Here is a 20,052-nt window from a genome sequence, read left to right on the forward strand (position 1 = left end):
GAGGATAGGAGAGGACATACAAGAAAAGATGCTGCTTGTGGCTGAATCAGCACTTCAGCTAGAGAGAGGAACAAAATTTAGGAGCTTGCAAGGAATAAAGCTAATAGATCACCTGGGCATTTGCTATGGAAGAGATTATGGGAAAGTAAAGTGGAACTCCCAGTGAAAGTAATTATAATTATAGCACTTCATATTGTGTGCAGATTTACCCAAGGACCAAAGGAGAATACTTAATTTAACTGCTTAACATGCTCACCTTCCTCCCCCCACATAGTATATCCCTTTTCCCCCTAGCCACATTCAACCATGAGCGTTACTAGTCAAAGAGCAGCTTAAGTTGTCACCAAAAGCAGAGCTATGTATGAAGAAATGCAATACAAATATCCACTGCTCCCTTGCACTGAAGATTTATTTTGTTGCCAGTGAGTGCTGGCTTATTGAAAAAAATCCTTCACAGACTCCTGTCAGGTCAGGCCCATGGCAAGTACCTAACGTTACTGAACCTATAATTAGCAGCATGAGAGTAGCTGCAGAGACCAGTATCAAAGCACACTAACTCTGAGGAAGAGACAGAGATTCTCTAGCTGTGAGAGCAAAGAAGCAACAGATTCCTAAGTACTAACACCTGTTTTAACACTAATTTATAGCTGAAGTCATAGGTCTTCATGTGTGTTGGCTCTCCATTTGTAAAACAGTTAAAGCTAACCATGCCACCATGTCACCACACATGTAGTGCTTGTAAACGACTGCTCCAGGACAGAGCCAGATTCTGTTCTTATATAGACACAAGTTCAAGTGAAGACCATAAATCCCGCTTGCACATTTGCAGAAGTGTACATGGGTAGGCAAAATGTCTACACCATAAAATTCTCATGCAGCTTCTTCCTGTTAAATATATTTGAATGGATATTTTACATTTTTTCTTATTGACATGAACTGGCAGCACATGAAAAGAGCACTGTTACCTCGCAAGTGGTCAGTTGCAGTAACTTATACTTAGGCTTCAGCAGTCAGCATTCATAAATGGACTTTTTTCCCCCCAGAGCTTAATGTGACTGCTTTGTTCCTCCAACAGAACTGGGCTCACCTGTATAATGAACATGTGTCTTTACAAAAGAAGAGAGTGGTGATGAACACTATCTAAGGAAGGAGAACTGTGTTTTAAGAAAGGCAGGTAAAAGATGGAAGAAATCATTCCTTTAAAAAAAAGAATGGAAATTTCCATCTGATATTCAAATGCTAATTTCCACCACTATCACTCAGTAAATAAACTTTTTTTATGCCATGTAAGACAGATTCTAGCCAACTCTTGCATTTCCACACAGGGAGAAGAGGCTAATCGAACTCTTGATCCGCACAGGAGGAACCTGAAGATACCCAGCAGCACACACTGTTCAGACAGACCAAAATCTAGCTATCCAGCTCAACATGTACACACGCAGGGCAGGCAGCAGGGCAGCTGTCACCCCCAAAATTTCCTAAAAGAAACAAGTCACCTGTAACTGCTGAGGTATCATATCCCTGTGCTCAAACCTAGCCACATATTTGGATGTTATAAACATTAATTTAAGGACAAAAGCAGGGCAGATCTTTTGCTGTTACTTCAAAACAACAGTTTTGTTACCTCAAACCACAGTGACAGTGGTCTCAAATTAGAAATCTTATTTATATGCTCCTAAGATGAGCGGTTTTACTTCTTCTCAGAATGCTGGTACATAGGCTATATCTTTAAGGCTACAATCATTAAAATGTGTATTTTGTTGAAGTTTAAAATGCACTTGCAAATCTGAAAATTGTTCCTAAATTATTTCAAGATCTGAAAGCACCATGTGAACAATGCCTTAATTTGACTCCAGAAATTCCCTATGAGATAGACAAACACTGTACAACTTTTGAAGTTGAGCAAATGATCCAGCAGCACATTACATAACTTGATCAAGGCCAAGCGTCAAGTCAGTGGTAGAGCTGAGCCTTGCAGCTTGGTATTCTGCTATCAGCCACAAACTTTGCCTCCTTCCCCGTTAGTAAAATGTATTGTGATACTATAACATTCCCTTTTCCACTGAATAGAAATAATTATATCATTGGAAGTCTTCACCCTGGTAAGTTGAACACGCATATAAATTCTACCACAGTAAATTTATAAGCAAGCCTGTGTGGTTAGATTATGTAAAAATATGCTCCAAGACTTGCTGAGTTCTGAGAACTGAAACCACAGACAGCCAAAATACGGCTGCTCACGGTCAGATATGGTGTGTCTGCTAATATTGGAAACTTTATCATAGTGTAGCAAATTTAACTTCTGATTAGTATGGGCATAGAAAAAATACAGACCGAATGCACTGTAACAAAAACAGAAAACACTCTAATGTTGTAAAGAGAGAAAGTGAAGGGCCATCAGTTGTTTTATGAAACATTTGACAATACTTATGAGTTAGGTGGATCTAAAGCCCAGAGTCTGGTGTCTATGCTAGGTGTTAAGTTTCGTGCCAGATTCACCTGCTGAATGGGAGGCCATCTGGAGTTAGCTGCTATCAAGTGCTCACACCAAGGACGTACCTGAACTCCCACTCTAATCTGGAGTTCAGGTACCTGAACTCGGACTGCATCTGTCAAACTGGGAGACAGATCCTGGAGACAAGATGCAGGATAGCCTGAGGGGATTCAGAAACACGCACTGAGCATCATTTCTCAAAACACTTCTATTAAAGCTGGAACATGACGCAAGAAAGAATTTGAGGTTCATGGGGCAAGGAGAGTAAGCAGGCAGCAAATGCACTTCTGCAGCTTAACAGATCACCGAGGAAGAGAGCCCTGTCCAGCCTTTTAGGGTTGTTTCTGCTTTTATCACATAACTTTGATGTAAAAAAATATAAATGACCCATAAAATGAAAACCCCATTGCCCAAATGAGTGCCTTATCCAGCAGGCTATTGAGTTGAGCTGACTCTTGCATGTTTTCATTCTGGTCTTACCACTCTTGCATCCTGAACATGAACACAAAGCAGAACTGCAGGTGCCTGCTTCTTTCAGCTACTTTCTGGTTAAGGCAGTCAGGGCTTGCAATTTTTGTGTTTTTATTCTTTTTTATTATAAGGGCTCACAATAAGTACTTCTTTTTCAGGAGCCAGTTCTTCCCGTGGATCTTGCTGCAAGCGTCACATGCAGACACACCGACACGCAGAGTAAGGTGTACAAGTCACATACACCATCTTTAAAAAACCCATAGTCGTTTGCTGCCTTTTACATTTACTTGTATTTTATACAGTTGTATTGACGGTAAAAGGAGCTTGTCCGCTTTTCTGCTTTTCACAGGATCTATTGCTATGTTTAAAAAGAGCTCTTACAGATTCTCAGTCTGGCACCTCAAATGAAACACCGAGGAGCGAGTACCTCGTATCGCAAAGTTGTTCATCCTTCCATTTACTCCTTCAGCCCATTAAAATACCAGCATACGACTTTCTGCCAATTCCCTATTCGTCTACCACGGCTTAAATCCTACAGCGAAGTAATCCTCCGGCGCGGCGGCATCGCCGGGCCACCGCTTTCATTTTGCAGCCGCCGCCACTCAGACACGCAGCGCGACTTTCCTGCTCTCCTGCGGCTTCTTGCGACGGAGCCGCCCCTCCGCCTCGCCGGGGAGGCAACGCCGCCCCGGGCCCCCGGGGCCCCCGCGCCGCCGACCCTCCGGCGCCTGCACCCGGCGGCGCCCAGCGCCCGGCGCCTCCCTGCGCGCCGCGCGCGGCCCCTTCCCCGCGCTCGCCGAGAAAACTTACCGGACGAAACCGACGAGCCGGACAGGCTGGAGTTGCTGGATGCTGCCATGCTCCCTCCTCCTCCTCCTCCTCCTCGCCCCTCAGCTGCGAGCCCGGCGGCGGCCCCCGCTGCTGTCCGGCCGCCGCGGCCGCCCGCCCATCGCAAAGTGCCGGCGCGGCGCAGCGCCCAGCCGCCGCCGCAGCAGCCCGCGCTCGGCTTCCTGCGCGGCCGTGGGCGGGCGGGCGGCGGCGGCGCCCCGCCGAGGCGCTGCTGCCCGCTGGCCGCGGCCCCGCGGAGCCGCTCGGCGGGTCAGGGACGAGGCCCGCGGCGCTCCCAGGCCCCGTCTCCCCGCCGCCCGGCGAGCAGGGCTTACCTTGTGGCGGGGCCGGGAGAGCCGCCCTGCCGGCTCCTTCCCTCGCCTCCTCCCCTCCCCTCCCTTCCCTTCCCTCCCTTCCCCGCCTCCTCCCGGGCAGCGCCGGCAGCCCGGCGGGGGACCCGCCGCCCGCCTCCCCTCACGCACACAAAGGAAGCGGCGGCGCCGCCGGCCCCCGGCCGAGGCGGGCAGCGGGGCTCCGCGCCGGGCGGGCGGCCCCGGGAGGCGGCGGCGGCCGAGACCCCTTCCCGCCGCCTGGCGCGGGGCCGCCGCGGCCATGTGCCGGCGCCCGTCGCGCCTCGCACGGCGGGGGCCCCGCTGCCCTCCCGGCCCCGGCCCCGCGGGCACCGGCCGCTTCCCCCGCTCGGGGCCCGCCGGCCCCGGCTCCCCGGCGCTGCCCCTTGGGGAGGCCACGCGGGGCAGCACGGCCCCCGCTGGGAAGGGCAGCCCACGTGGGGCAGGTTTGTGCCTCGGGCCCTGCCTTTGTCTGCTTCGGCTTTCCCCGGGCCCCTTCGCTTTCTGCTGCTTCCCTCTTCCCGCCTGGCACGCTCTCACCCTCACTTTTTTGTCTCCTGGCCTCCCTTTTCTTGAAATCGAGGCCAGCACCTTTCGGTGCCAGGCTGTCACTGCCAGGTGCTCCGCCACAGGCCATGGGGGCCATGGGCGCCAAGGTGTGGGCCTGGGGACACCCCGCTCCTGGGGACACCCGGGGCACCAGCCAGGCCTGCTGCCGCCCCGCTCCTGGGGACACCTGGGGCACCAGCCAGGCCTGCTGCCGCCCCGCTCCTGGGGACACCCGGGGCACCAGCCAGGCCTGCTGCCATCCCGCTGTGTGGGACACAGCAGGGTCTGGAGCAGGACCATCCTCACCCACTGCCCGGTGTCCTAATGGAAAATGCAAAGAATGAGAGCCAAGAAAGCTTCCCTCTGTTGACTGCTGTTCATGCTGTTTTTTTTCTCCACAGTGCTTTATTGCCAGCCAAGGCTTCCTTCCCATTTTGTAAAATAAGTGTGAGAAGGCTGGGGGAACGTGGTCGGCTGTAATATGGTTGTCGAAAGCAAGTGGCATGGAAAGTCTTGCTGGCATGAGATCTGTAAGGAGCCTATAATCCTTTTGGGTTTGCCTTGATGATGATTTATGAAAGCCTTGCCTGTTTCATAACAGTCTATAAAAGGTTATTTCAAGCAGAGCAAGGAATAGAGTTAAAGTTTCTTTTACCAACTGAGCCTTATCCACCAAACTATGCTGATTTTCAAAATGAGCATACGAACTACGTGCGATTTCTATAGCCTGCACCCAGCCACTTCCCCCTCCTCCCAAAAAAGAAAAATCCGGTTTACTAATGCCCTAAACTCACTTCACTTTTTTTCCCCGGGAAAACAGGTATCGAGACCCCCTCTAGTGGCCGAGCCATAAACCAGTAACAGTTATTCCTGCAGCAATAGTGACCAAGGGGGCTGGGGTCTCAAACTCCCTCTGGGTTTCATGCTGGGAGCTGTATGGTTGCATCTGATGCAATTGGCTTTTCCAGGTTTTATTTGGTAATACAGCTTGCTCCATATGAGAATCAACAACCTTTAAAACAAGCTTTAACTCTTATTAATCTGTAAATTGCCATATGACATACATAAATACAATATAGGTGTGCCACTGCTTTCTGGTCTTTAGCCAAATATTTTATGTCACACATTTTAAACATTAAAGGCTGAGAAAAAAATGGGAAAGGCAACTAGTCCTTTTATCTTCTGGATTAGGTCGTAAAACCAGGCTGATATGTGGGATGTAGAAAAATATTGTAGTATGTCATGTAATATGGTAAATGTCAAAATTGTAATAGTAAATTGCCCACTCACAGAGAGGTCCTAGTCAGATTTGTGCAGATCCCATGGAGCATATGGTGTTTTGGAGTGGTATTCACTTGTCTCTTATGTGTTTGTTTTTCCTGCTTCTACTGCTATATCTTTTATTCTAGAATTTGTGTCCTTGTAGCATGTTATATGTCTTTGCTTTTTGCTTCATAATCTTGCACTGTCTTGCTCTCATGTCTCAAAATACTGCATCACATGATTGGTGAAATAGTGGTGTTAGCAAAACTGACAGAATCTGCAGTGAAAGAGGATACCCGAGACAATGAGAAATAGGGCTCTACTTAACCTCTTGGAGGTTAGAGGAAGTTAGCAAAGTAGATTATGAAGAACCTCAAAACAGTAAAAATGTTGTTGAATTTGGTGAGCATTATAAAAAGAAATCTGCCCAAATACTTGTTCAAAACACTAATCCATTTGTACCATCTGAATTTATAGTCCATAAGAGTTTGCTTTCTGTGAATATTCTGGTGATAAATTTTAGTGGACTATTCATGGCAATAATAAATAGCAGATGATGGAGAATATTAGTAGAATATTCATACTCCTGTTTGTGATCATTTACACTAGAAATCTGATTCTAAATAATGCTTTTGTTCTTGCAGGGAACAGAAGCCTGTCATTTTACCCATGTGCTCACTCAAAATAAAATAGATTTTGATCCCCCAAATTAATCAGCTACTACTAAATGTTTGACCAGAAATATTTGGTAAATAATCTAAAAGAAAGAAAAAGACCCTCATTCTGCTGAGATTTTTCAGACAGAAAAGAATTTTCATTGTTAATTTTAACTTATCTTTCCAGCTATACATCTGAATGAAGCAAGAGAGGAATTTCTTCAGAGAATGACTACTTCAGGTATTCCAGTAATTGCAAATGAAGTATTTCCTGTCCAAAGTCAGCGAGTCTTGACATGTCTGGTTATGAATTTGTGTACCTTTGAAGGATAGGCAAATGTTGATCTTTGTGATAATAGCAGGTATGGGGCTATGTAATATCAATTTCCACAACATTTAAAGGTAAATTAATGCAGTTAATTGACATGTCCTGTAGATTAAAAGAAACTCTTTCACATTTCTAGACAGGATAGCCTCTTTCTATTTAGCAGAAAAGAACATGAGAAGCCATGAAACTAGAGGGAAATTACTATATCAAAGGCGAAGCAAATTCAGAAGAAACCAAGTATCCTTGCTATGCATAAAAGTGCAAAGTGATGTCTATACTGTACAATACACTTAAATCCCAGTTCTATTTTGTAGAAACCGTGAACAGACTTGGTCCTACTCTGATTTGTACGGAACCCAAATTTATCCATTACTAATATTGGGTATACTTAGATAACAAGAATAAACTACAAATTTTAAACTAGGTACCGTCTTTGTTGTAGACTGTTCCCTGGCTTTCAACATATGTGTGCTTCATATAGCCTGATGAAAATCTCTAACTTAGTTTACATTCCTGATGGAACTAAATGATTCTGCCTGTTCTCATGATACCTGCACTTTTATGAGAAGTCCAAGCTTCTCAAAGTTTTGAATAACTTAGAAAAATCACATTTCTCTATGTATGATCTCAGAAACCTTGCTATATAGGGACACAGTCATTGATATTAACAAAGGGAAAGCAAAGGGAAAATACCAATCTGTATGCTTTGTATTATGCACAAGAAAGATCTGACAGCTTTTCTGTTTTTCATTCCTGGGAAGATTTTTTGAAGATTTCCCAGCTTCTAGAATGGTTCAATACAGTTTTTACTAACAGAGTTTCAACATGTTTTTTTCTTAATGGAGAGAATAAAGAGGTTGTCAGAGAACAAAGATTTAACAAATCAGTCCTCAGACTATACATAAGCTCCAAAGTGACTTTGAATTACAGGTATGTGCAAGATGAAGACCTACATTTGGAGAACCATCTATGCAAACCATTCTGACTGACAGTTGAGTCTATACTGCTTTTGTGCTCCATACTATGGAGTGGCCTTGGTTCCCCAGACAATTGGTAGCTAACTAATTATAACAACTTTGTGAATCTCAGAGGACAAATCCTAGCTGATAAATAGGTTTTTATGTTTCCGTAAAATAAAAGAGAATAGAAAGTCACCTTTCCCCCAAACAGCGGGTTGAAAACCTAGAAATAACAAATAAAGGAAAGTGCACAGAACTATGCTGCTTTCCTTCAATGCTCCAGATGACTTTTCCCTTTTGAGCAAACAGCTTATTGCATATCCAACTATTCATACGTATTTAACATCCTGATTTCCTCTCATTCAAATTTAGACAAAGTAGACACTTTCACTTTGGAGGCAATGACCGCTGCGTAGAACTTTCTTTGTTTTACTGACTTGGCAGAATGCTTCTTGCTTTATAGCTGCAGAAAGAGTCATCTAAAGTACAAATATAGATAGAAAAAAAAATGATTAGATAGGTCACTGGATGGGACCTGTAAAGACATGGATCTCTGAATCAGTCAGACTTACTGAAACTGTAAGAAATTCATATAAGACATCTAAGACAGCATTTATATCACTATCTCCCATCTGTTGAGGTCTCCATTATACAGGAGCCATTGCATAAGAGTCCTCTTGGACTCTTCTGGCCATCTGGCCAGAAATCAGTGCACCTTGAGTCTCCTTAACCATAAGCCCCTCTCATCCAGTACTAACAGCCAAGCTTCGTGTTGACTCTTAGCAGCCAAGCCTCTGTAGACCGTCTGACTCTTAAGGCTTTTCCAGTTTTAGAGTAACAGCATATCAGATTATTCTTATGGAATCTGGCATAATCCTCTACATCTGACTGCTGGGTTATTCCAACAAAGTAGCAATGGCTTACTGTGCATGATAGACTTTTGCCTTGCAGGGAGGACAGGAGTTCGAAACCTAGTTAACAAATTTATTTCAGGATGAAACCTGGCATATATTATTTCAGTGTGAGTGTAAATAGCTTGGCAAAAATGTTTGGTTTTAATTAATTATGTAAATTAAAGGAAAGTAAAAACTGTTTGGCCCACTGCTTTGCTTATGTAATAGGAATAAAAATATAAATGTTATGCACAAGACAGCAAGACATTTGACACAAAGATTTAGTGTTGTCAAGACCTAAAATGCTAATCCTTCTTTTGATGTTTATATTGCTTAGCTGGAAAGGGAGGCAATACATTATTCATTCTTTGATGTTACAAAAGGGGAAGACCTTTATAAGCAAAATATAACCCATATTTATACAGTCTCTACAGTACTTGGCAATTTTACTCAATATGAGCACAAGCCATAATAAGAAAAATGTAAGAAAAATAAAGCAAAATATCAGTAAATAGCAGATGTATACTATATTCTGGTATGAATAAATTATGTGAGTCATAATGGTTGCAACAGCAGGTGGTGGTGTAGTTCAAGACTCTTTGTGATTATTCACTTTTTACCTCATACTCCAAAGAGGAAGTTTTGAAGCCCCTCAGACATGGTGCAAATTTTAGCTCTGCAGTTTTATTTGGTGAACAGGCTAGAGACATCAGTTGAACTTTATTAGCTCTGCAGAAAACATATAGAAAATAGGCTGGTCATTGCTTCTGAGTGCTAAACCTGCTGCTATAACTAATTTATGAATGTTCATCCTATTTGTCCTTTCATGTTTCTTCCTGTCTCATACATCCTATTTTAATGAAATTGCAGATTGAGAGCTCACTGGGGCAGACATTTTCCTTGTCATGTTGTTTTTAAAGTTTTTTGTACAGTGAAGCTCTAATCAGCGCTTGGAAGCTGATAAAGATTTTGAAATTACTAAAGTCAAACATGTTACTGCCATTAGATCTAATCATAAAAAAAAAAGTACAGAAAAATTTCTAGTGAAATTGAACTTCAGTGTGTTTTTCCTTTCCTTTCTTAATAATAAGCAGCATTTTTCAAATCCTTTAACTTACAGTACAGAATTATAAAATGCAAACTAGTTGCAGTTACAACTGCAGTTGCATTTTTTATACAGAGATTAAGCTCTTACTTTGGAACATGAAAGCATTTGGTTTAAATTCTTCCAGGGATGGAATCTAAGACTACAGTAAAATATTTAAGCACATATCTAATCTTTTATATATTTCATGCAATTTTAAAATGTGACATATCTGCTACAGGAACAATACTTAAAAATCAGTAGTGTCTAAGGCTGAAATCTTTACTGAATCATAAACCCTCATTTTGGACAATGAAGCTTTCTGTTGTTCCAGAGAACAAGTATCAGACAAATACATCATATATAGGAAAAGAAGAATTTTCTCCATGTTGCTGTACCAATATGCCTTACCTCTTTCTGAGCAAAATGGATCACATTTTAGTTTGAAGGGCATGTTGTATATCAGCTACACTCAACCTCTCTTCTACAGTTATTGAAAATAATATCTATGCTGCAGACTTGAATGTAGGTGGAGAGACAGAAAAAGAAGAGGAGAGATAATTTTGCGCAACTTAAGGGCAATCAGTTTCCTTTTCTAAATATTCTGAGTCTCATGTTAGCTACATACTAAACAATGTGAAATATGGGGATGTTGATACTAAATTGAGATTTTGTTACGCAGTTGTTTCAAGTGGATCATACTTAATCACAAAGTGACTCTCCATGGCATGGGCAGTGCATAGCTTTTGCTGACCTTTGGCCTTTTAGCTAGACTGATGTTTAGGTAAAGTCTTTTCACCATAGTTTAAAATTTTCTTTCTCTTAAACTTACAGTAAAGTCATCATGTTGAATTCATAACTTCACAATTACCATGACAATGCAGTGATATCAGAACCTCAGCTTTATTCTTTCATTAGAATAGAAGAAAGAGCTGGGCTAAGAGCAGAGCTGCTTTAACTGTTCTGTCATTTTTTCTGTGTATGTGAATTGTGTGCAAAGCTATAAGATTTAATTAATTATTTTCTTTGCTATTCCAGCATCCTTACTGCATTTCTTCACACTGACAAATTTTGGCTAATGGATTTGTTTGACAACTGTTCACTGCAAAAATGTATTATGATACTCAAAATTCATGAGTAAGTGGTGAAGCTGTATGATTTATTAACTAAAAGTCATGTGTTATGAGACTTCAGAAACTAAATTGGCAGTTGTCCAAAATAAATTTTATCTCAGCTACAGATCTGAAAACTGTGTTCATCAGACTATTGCAAAAACAAAGCTTCGCTCATTCATTTGTCAAAAGTAAATTAGTCAAAATATCTATTTAGAAGTTATTTACTTCAGATGTTCATGAATTATTTATCTCACCATTTTACATGTTTAACTATGATACCAAATCTTCTTAATTAGATACAAATATTTTTAGTGATAGAGAGGGCAGCTCCCAGAGAAGAAATCCCATCTTAATGTGTTTTGGATTTAACAAATGTTTTCTGCCCTTTTATTGAAATTCTGTCTACATATAATTTTGCGTACTTACTTATGCAATTTACTGATTTAAACTCAGCCACTAGCTTGGCTGTTTTGTTCTTAGGAAAGATATGCACAGATATGGATGCTCTGTATTATGTATGTAAATAGAAATCTTGAGGACTATAATGTTTTTGCAGTTGTTGGGTTCTCTTTTCTTCATTTATAGAGCCAGAGGTCAAATGTAGAGATTTTTGATTATTCACTGGGCCAGTGTATCATTCAGCTACATGTCCCTAAAGGCCTACTGATATTAAGCATCCTAGATTCCAGATGAAGGCATTTCACTTCTCTACAGTTTTACCTAAGATATCAAATAAATATATGACTCCACATTTGTCCCTTAATGCTTGGAATGAAACCTTGCTTCTGCTAAAGGCAGAAATAGTGTTTCTCCCTGACTTCAAAGGGGCCAGTGTTTCACCCTTCATTTCCCTACTGGATACTGCCTTTTCCTTTAAGCTACCATGTATCATAAGAAGTGATGTGCTTTGGAAACCATAATGTGACACAGTAAAAATTGTAATGTCACAAGGCAATATCAATATATATTTTTATGTACTAGTGGGAAAAGAAGATAAACTAAGAGAGAATTGTTCCTGACTTACAAAACTCAGTTTGTTGTATTTTTAAATGAAAATATGTCCTTGTGAGTAATAAAAAACCCCCATACACCTGCTTAGTGCCATTCCACCAAAGGCAGCTGTCAGATAAGCACATGTTTACCTACAAATCTACTCTATCATTTCTCAATCACAAAGAAGATTAGAAGTGGGATTTTGAGCTTGCATGGGTTTGTGAGAGAGGCCAATATCAAAGAAGTTCTGCATATCCCGAGTGTTGAAGCATGACTGTGGAGAATCCCAGATTGTAGTAAGTTAAACTTTATTCTGCAATTCAAGCATAAGAAAGAAGAGGACATCATGGATGACCTTGCTTATGTAGTTCAATTTCTCCAAACATCTATCGTCTGCTTGAGATCCTTTGCTACAATTTAAGCATCCAAAATATAGAACCATCATATAAGCAGTGATATGATGGAGTTCTGCCATAAAGTTAATGATAAAACTGCCTGTATCCTGCAAACAATTGCTCTCCAAATTCCTAGGAAAAGAAGCCAGCTTTGCCTCACATTCAGAACTGGATACAGTTACCTAGTATGCAGATACTGCTGCAGTATACTGATACAGTATAGAGCTATAGAGACACCAAGCAATAGGGATGGAAGCTCTTACAATTTGGGCAGTTGTCCCCATTTCTTTTCCTAAACTAGGGTCCATTCTAAGTATGTGACTGCCCTGACCCCGAAGGGTAACAATTCTGGGGGAAAAGGGAAGACAAGAGTGTGCTCCTTTCCCTGCAGAATGCCAGGGACTCCCTTCACTTGTAGCTGAGATTTTTGAAGTCTAGGCATTACTTTATTACTTCTTGAACTCTAGGCATTACTGACTACGCTAGACACCTGTGCTGGCTCCAGCTTTTCAGAATTTGACATGTGTTTTTCAGTCAGGGGAGGGGATCCATTGATTTCCAAGGCCAGGTCTTGATCCCAGTTAAATTAAAACCAAACCTTCATGAAAATCACTGTCATCTGAATTTCCTCCATGAAACTACCAGTAGTACTTATATGAAATCTGTATTTATAAACCTATCTGTGATTTAGGAAGGTCTATGGGCCTGCAAAGATCAGAGCCCCACTGAGGTAAGTATTTTAATAAACATATAATAAAGAACATGCCTATACCATAAATAGTTTGCCATAAATATATATATGGTCTATACAACAAGTAGAGGTTTGCTAAGTAACTATCTAAGACTGACAGTGGAAAAGACTGACAAAGTAAACCAAGGAGAAGTGAAGTCTCCAGCTTAAAATCATCATCAGAGGTAAAAGACCATGCCAAGAAGACAACAAATGTCCCCTGATAGTCAGGCCAGGAACCTACCTACAAGACCTTACTGCCTTCCTATCAGGTCTTTTCTGTTTTTTTTCTTTTTTCTTTTTTCTTTTTTTAAGGAAAAGAGAGGCCTGATTGAGCTAGTTCTTTGACTTACTCCATTTTGTGCATAATCGACTGAATATTGAATACTCATTTTGTATGTTGTATAAAATTAGCTTAAACGGACATGAAAATGTTCAGAGTACCAATGAGCTTTCAGCAGTAACTGAAGGTCCTATTGTATATGACTCAAAAGGAAAGTAAACAAAGGTGTCCAGGCCCAACTTGCCTTTCATTCCACAAATATAAAATAAAACAAAAGCTCAGAAGTCCTGTTCTCATTATTATGCTGACATTTTGAAAAATGTAAAAACATTAAGTGAAATGCAAATTCTAGTGAATTTTTTTAGAGGTGAGTGCCTCAAATGATATGATTCTAAAATTGCACATTAAATTAAACATAAAATTGGGTGAAAGGTACATAAAAGAGCTGTAAATAAGCGTCTGTGTGTAAATAATTTTAACACGTTATAAGCTTAGTTGTACAGAATGGGGGCTATAAATGTTTTTAGGATGATGTGATTCAGCAGTGCAGGTTCTTGGCTACAATGAACATATAACACAGTATTTCAATGCCTGGGCAGTTCCCCAGAGAATGCAATGAAAAGAAAGTTGTATGCCATTCAGTTAAGGCCTTGCTGTGAACACCAATAAAGAGATGACATTCTCAGAAGTCCTGCTTACCAGTGGTGATTTTGCCCAAGAGCATGAGGAACATTGCACCCTCAAAGAGTTCAGAAAATGAAGGGAAAGAGCTCCACCACAGGAGTTGTAAAATATCTATATGTCTTCAGGAGGAAATGCCTCAGAAGAATGAAATATTAGGCAGAATAATCTGATAACAACCATCCTCTTATACCAAAGTTCATCCAAAAAAAAAAAAAGGGAGATGTCTGGTACAAATATTAAGGATGAAGTCAAAGCACCTTCCTTTGCGGGAGTGTTACTAGGCAGCTGAGGAGACTTGCTGATGACAGACCGAGATTAACCCTTCAGACTGATGAAATGTAATAGAATTAAGCAAAATGTGGCACAGGGCAAATGAGGTTGTTCACCAGTCTTTCTTGGTCCTGTCAGATACCCCTGACAGTGTGTTAAACACTCAGATTCAAAAAACACATGAATTAAGCAATTTCTCTTCTTTCAACCCTAATTAGGCACAGCAGCAATTAGGGCAGCAGAATTTCAGATAGCCCCATTCCATAGATCAGCCTGGCTGGAATGAGGAAATGATTGAGAAGGATGCGTTTGTGTAAGTGTGTGAGAAACCACCCATAAACACATGTGTGAGTGCATCTATGTGTGTGTGTGTGTACGTGTGTGTATGTACCACTGCTTGCATACATACAGCCTTGGGAAAACCAGAGACTTTTCATGACTGGCTGGATATGAAATCCTTTTTCTCTCTCCACTGGTATAGAAGAAATAATTTCTGTGGTCACTAGAAAGCTGCAGATAATTTTCTTAAAATATTTTGCCACGACTGGGGGCCTATTTTCCTCTCCATAGGCTGCTTAACTCTTATTAATATCAATGGGGGTTTTGCACACATGTGGAGAATAAATTAGATTCTTCATTGTTTCCTTCTGATAAAATTAAATGTTCTTTCCACATGTTAAAAATAGCTCTTATACTGTTGTTCTCATGGTATTGGAAATGCAGAAGATATTAGTCACTAAATGAATTTTAAGTCATTTTGCCCTTTAATAAAAGACCTGATCCTACTTTGTCTAGAATCAGAAACTGCTAGTTGAAGACTTCAGTCAGAACTCAAGTGGAAGGTCGAGCATAAGTTTTGGTATGGCTTTGTGACTACTGATTTCATCCTTAGGTGGGATGGAAAACTTTTTTCACCCAGTATGGTGCCTTGTACAGGCTAGATCTGTGAGTAACAGTTGCTTCCTAAGTATATGATTATAGATGGTTAAAGTCTTATCCTGTCAAATTCTTATCAATAAATTATTTCCTTTTTTCTTATTTACAAGCATCGGAAGACAAATTTTTCTGTCACAGCCTGTATCAAGACAGTCTTAGCTCATTTTCCTCTGATGCCTGTAAGTAAAAAATACTAAATGAATTTTCACTGACATGACTTTGAGTTGCTATTTAATACCATCATTATGCGGGAAGTCATTATTGTGCATGATTTGGTGTATGTAAGATGCTAGGATGGATTTTATACTCTTTGAAGTGTTTTTTGTAGGACAAATTCTTATATTTATAGCAGACCTATTAATATTTATCCTTGATGGTGCATCAAAGAAATAGCTACAGGGATTTTTCGGTAGACCTTTTGACATTTTTAGAATATGGAATGTTGAACATTAACATTCAGCTCAGTCATAAACATGATTCCCTGAGGAATGATGACATCCAACAAATTGGACTGTCTTCTTAGAAACTGCATTCCCCATGGATCACTCAGTAGCAGAGAATGTTTAAGCATTATAACTTCTTAGGACACACTGAGGATGCAGCTGCATGTGTAAATGGAAGAGGAACAGTGTCTATAGTGTCTGCCTACTTGTCCCAGAAGTGGTACGAGATGGGTGAATGCCTACAACCTGAGAGTGGAGGGAACCATTATAAAACTGTTGTTGTAGATATGCTCTTGAAAAATAATTTGACAGAACTTTATTGAATAAAATCTGTGTGAACTGAACTTTAAGCTATAAGTAAGAAGAAAAAAGTGAAGAGGCCAAGAGAACTTGTGCCTAGGCAATAGATGGAAATGAGATGGAGACAGGAAAAGAGAGTCAATGAAGTTACTTGACCTAGGAATCAAGCCAGGATTAACAGAAAAACTGGTACCAAAATAAGAAATGAGTTTACCTAAGTCCAGAATGAGCATAATCTTTTTATCATTATTTCTTTTAGAGTTTAGTAACGTAAGCAATAGTTTTTCACTGGGATTCATAAACTATTTAACTTTGATTTTTTCTCAAAACTACAGTTAGCTACCCTAAGCTATAGGAATTTGTTTCCTACTCTAAACTCAATATGCCTCAGAATGTCTTTATAACCTTGAAACAATACACAATTTTTTGATATCTAGTTGTACTTGTTTTTCAGATTTTCTTTCAGTTTTTCTCGGATTGCAACAACAGATCACAAAATATGTTGAATAGTCAAAACTATACCTTGTGAATGAACAAATATGAAGAGCAGTGATATTTATTTTTGCTTCTTGCTTTGACTTCTGAATTTCTTTCAGGCTTAACTGAAGCTCAACATGCCTTCTGGGTCCTTAGGTGCTTATTGTCTGAGATACTATGACCGAGAAGACTTGCTATGAATCAATTCAGTCACCCCATATTGGGTAGGATCCAGTCCAAGATTAGGACACCTACATTTAGGTACCTAGTTGCTTTAGTGACTTAAGTCCCATTAGAGTCAATCAAGATTTTGTCAATACCATCAATGGAGCGTAAAGAGGCATTCAGTTCACCAGGTAATAGGTATCTATTTTAGAGTGCAGAGCTGATTCACTCTCCATGCTCTACTGGAACTGAATCCTACTGGAACTAGAATCCCATCTGGAACTGAATCCCACCAGGAATTTCCAAAAAATCAGATATTCTAAATCTTCCAGTTTGTTGAAGTCCAGCTTTTCTAGTCCAGAGAGATTAGAGCTGGTTTACAGATTTTTATCCACTTGATTTAGAGGGGTTAGAATTAGGGTTTTGCCATACTAGGCCTAACTATTCACTTTACTAATCCAGCATTTTGTTTTAGGCAACTGCCTTGTGATGGTCTTGGTATCACAGAGGTAAGGCATGCTCGGTGCAGTCTTATTGCTTCTATTTGAGCCTTTTCCATGCTGACCATTTTCCTTGAGAATAATCCTAATCTGTTAAAATCTGTTTATTTAGGTATTGCTTGGGGTGCCGGTTACTCATTTTTGAGGGCCTTTTGTCATACATTTTCCTTCTTTTGAAGAACAGCTGCAAAAATTTACTATCCTCTTCCACTATTCATCAGTTAACAGTTATTATTATGAGGCTTTGTCTTTTCAGTACTGAAATAAAAGTTTACTTGTCACTAGCTTTTAAGCTTCTTTTATTCTTGTATTTCAGGCTGACTTGAAAATTAAAGGAGTACCAGCTACTTTGATAGTGTTCATTGTATTCTCCTAGTCATTTCCAAACTGGAATACCAGATGTAATCCTAATTCATAGACTGAGCAGTGATTTCCTGCTTCAGGAATGCTTCTTTTTCACTGGAATCTTTGATGTCAGACCACTGAGTATTTTCAGTCAAGTACTTCAGTGTGGTCCTATTAGTTAATCTTGGAGTCCTGCTGTCCTTGTTCCCCAGCCTACATACACAGTAACTAGCTAATGCACCATCCTCCTAAACTCAGCATTTGCTATGTATGCTAACATTTTATTGATATAAAAACAATTTGCTTGTTGAGCCGTGTGCACAGAATGATTGTAACTATTAGCAGCTTCCTTTCCCATTCAGTTCTACACAAAACCTTAACGGCAGGTACACAGATACAATGATGGGAGTTTAAAGGACCGTTCTGTTTTTAATCTATTGTTGCACTTTGTCAGAATCAGTGTAAACTGCTGATATATTTGATTTGTCTTTGGCATCACTTGTGGAATTTATGCCACGTACAGTGAAATGGGATCCTGCAGTGCCTGAGATCTTTAGACTTCAGGAGGTAGAACACTCTTGGCCAGGTCAGTGCCATTCCAGCACAGACATTGCTAAGGACTTTCTAAGGTACTATCCAGGACTTGTGAAGCTCCCTACGTTAGAGAGTTCTCCAGTGTAACAATATGTGGTGAGAGAAGGTACTTCCTTTTTTACACTTTAATTATTCTTGTCCTGGCTCTTTGTCACTTTTTTTCATACCCTTGTAAGTAAGAGAATGAAATAATGAATCTTAAGTTTTCCTTAAAAGAAAATGTTTCTGGGATTTTTAGCATTTGAAGTAAAAGAGAAGCCAAACAAATCTTCCCAACCAAAGTTATGCTGGAATTACCTTTGAAAATATATTCTAGAATACAAATCAATTACAATCTTAAGGAGAGAGTATAGCCTCTCAGGCAGAATACATCATCAGAAGTAATTTCCGTTAATCAGTTTGCATTCTTTTCTAAATGTTCTCCATCTAGCCACTGATGATAAAAATCTCACTATCAAGCCATCCTGTATCTCCTGACAAAAACAGCCTGTAAATGAGTTTTCCATAAAGATATGTTGGTACAAGTCTGGAAGCCAACACACTGGTTAAGCTGGTGCTGGCATTGTGTCTCTCCCCTAATGTCACTGTCTCAAGATAGTTTTCAGAAAAGAATCCTGGAATTTTGTAGAAAGTACCCTCTTCACCTTCACAGAACTGCTTATGAGATATGTCCTCACCCAAGGGTTGTCTTTCCATGCATAAAAAACAGCAATGAAAGCAACTTGTATGGTCTGTATATGCTTGTATGGTCTGTATAGCAGCTTGCTTTGGACAGAATATGATGGCTTTTTACCTATTAACTTAAAACTATCGTATTTGTCACTTGGCTGAGACATACACTAGAGGAATTTTATCATTTTCCTGAACTGTAGCTTGCTGCTCCACAAAGCCTCAAAGCAGTTACACTTCACTTAATGGCAGTGGGAAAGACCCAAACATCTTTTCTGAAAGTCAGCTAATTGATCTTCCCGTAAAACTCATCTGGCACCTACACATTCCCAAATTTGGGAACCTGAATATCACTGGTTTAGTCATCTTGATGGACCTTATCAGAAAACTTTTCTGCTCATGCTGAGATGCATTGAAACTTCTGATGACTGAAATGGACACTGCCAAAAAACAAAAAATTAATTTAACTGGAAGTGATGACAAATCATAGTAAAGGATTTTAGATGTGCTTTTCTTTACATGTGAACCTGCTTGACCCAATAAACAACTCCAACAATGTCTTACTTGTATGGAAGAGAATGGGGAAATGGGCAAGGCAATAGTCAGAGGACTGATGCTTCTGCCTCATGCAAAACCTTAAATGAGGCTGACAGGGGAGACAGAAATATTCACTGCCAAAAAAGAGGTTCAGACTGTCATCCCCACTTATGCTGACTGATACATTCCTCTGTGAACATTTCAGAGCCAGCAATGGAAAAATCTACCTACCAGCAGCTACTGTAGGAATAGCAGAATTTTGGTTAGTAGTTATGTTTAAAATTAAAGGAAGTGCATTGTTCCCATGACCTCTAAGAGTATAAAATCTGTGTGCTTTCTTTTTGTGCCAAAGTAAAATAACTAACAATTATAAAGGAAAGTTAAGCTCCCTCACACTTTCCTGCTTGTTTTTTTGAAAGCAGATCTTCCATCCTGCTGGATACAGCCTGCCAGCTTTTATTTTCTTCTGTTTCTCCTAATCCATGTTATAGCTGTCTTTTGTGTCCTCTCTATGCTGTTACTCCTTTCACACCATTTCCTGTGGCTTGCTTCTACTATGATGTGGACACAGTGATTGAACTAGACTGGCACATACTAGTATGCTGTAGTAGCACTTCCAAGAGATTTGATGGCACACCCCACACACAGCATGCTCAGGGTTATTTTTCTCATATTTGTACTTCTCAGGCATCCATATCTGCCACTGAGAGAGGAGGAAATGCAGTCCCCGACAGTGCAAGG

At 40.5% G+C, this 20,052-nt stretch overlaps 1 protein-coding gene across 1 annotated transcript in view; it reads right to left on the bottom strand.

The window, feature by feature from the left end:
* Positions 1–3,919, bottom strand: part of CHN2 (chimerin 2) — a 168,681-nt gene extending 164,762 nt beyond the window's left edge. Inside the window, exon 1 of the mRNA XM_067291561.1 lies at positions 3,776–3,919. Coding sequence (XP_067147662.1) covers positions 3,776–3,824 — 49 coding nt within the window. The 5' untranslated portion in view covers positions 3,825–3,919. The remainder of the gene's footprint in view (positions 1–3,775) is intronic.
* Between the last annotated feature and the right edge of the window lie 16,133 nt (positions 3,920–20,052).

This window comes from Apteryx mantelli, chromosome 2 (assembly GCF_036417845.1).
Source record: "Apteryx mantelli isolate bAptMan1 chromosome 2, bAptMan1.hap1, whole genome shotgun sequence".
NCBI lineage: Eukaryota > Metazoa > Chordata > Aves > Apterygiformes > Apterygidae > Apteryx > Apteryx mantelli.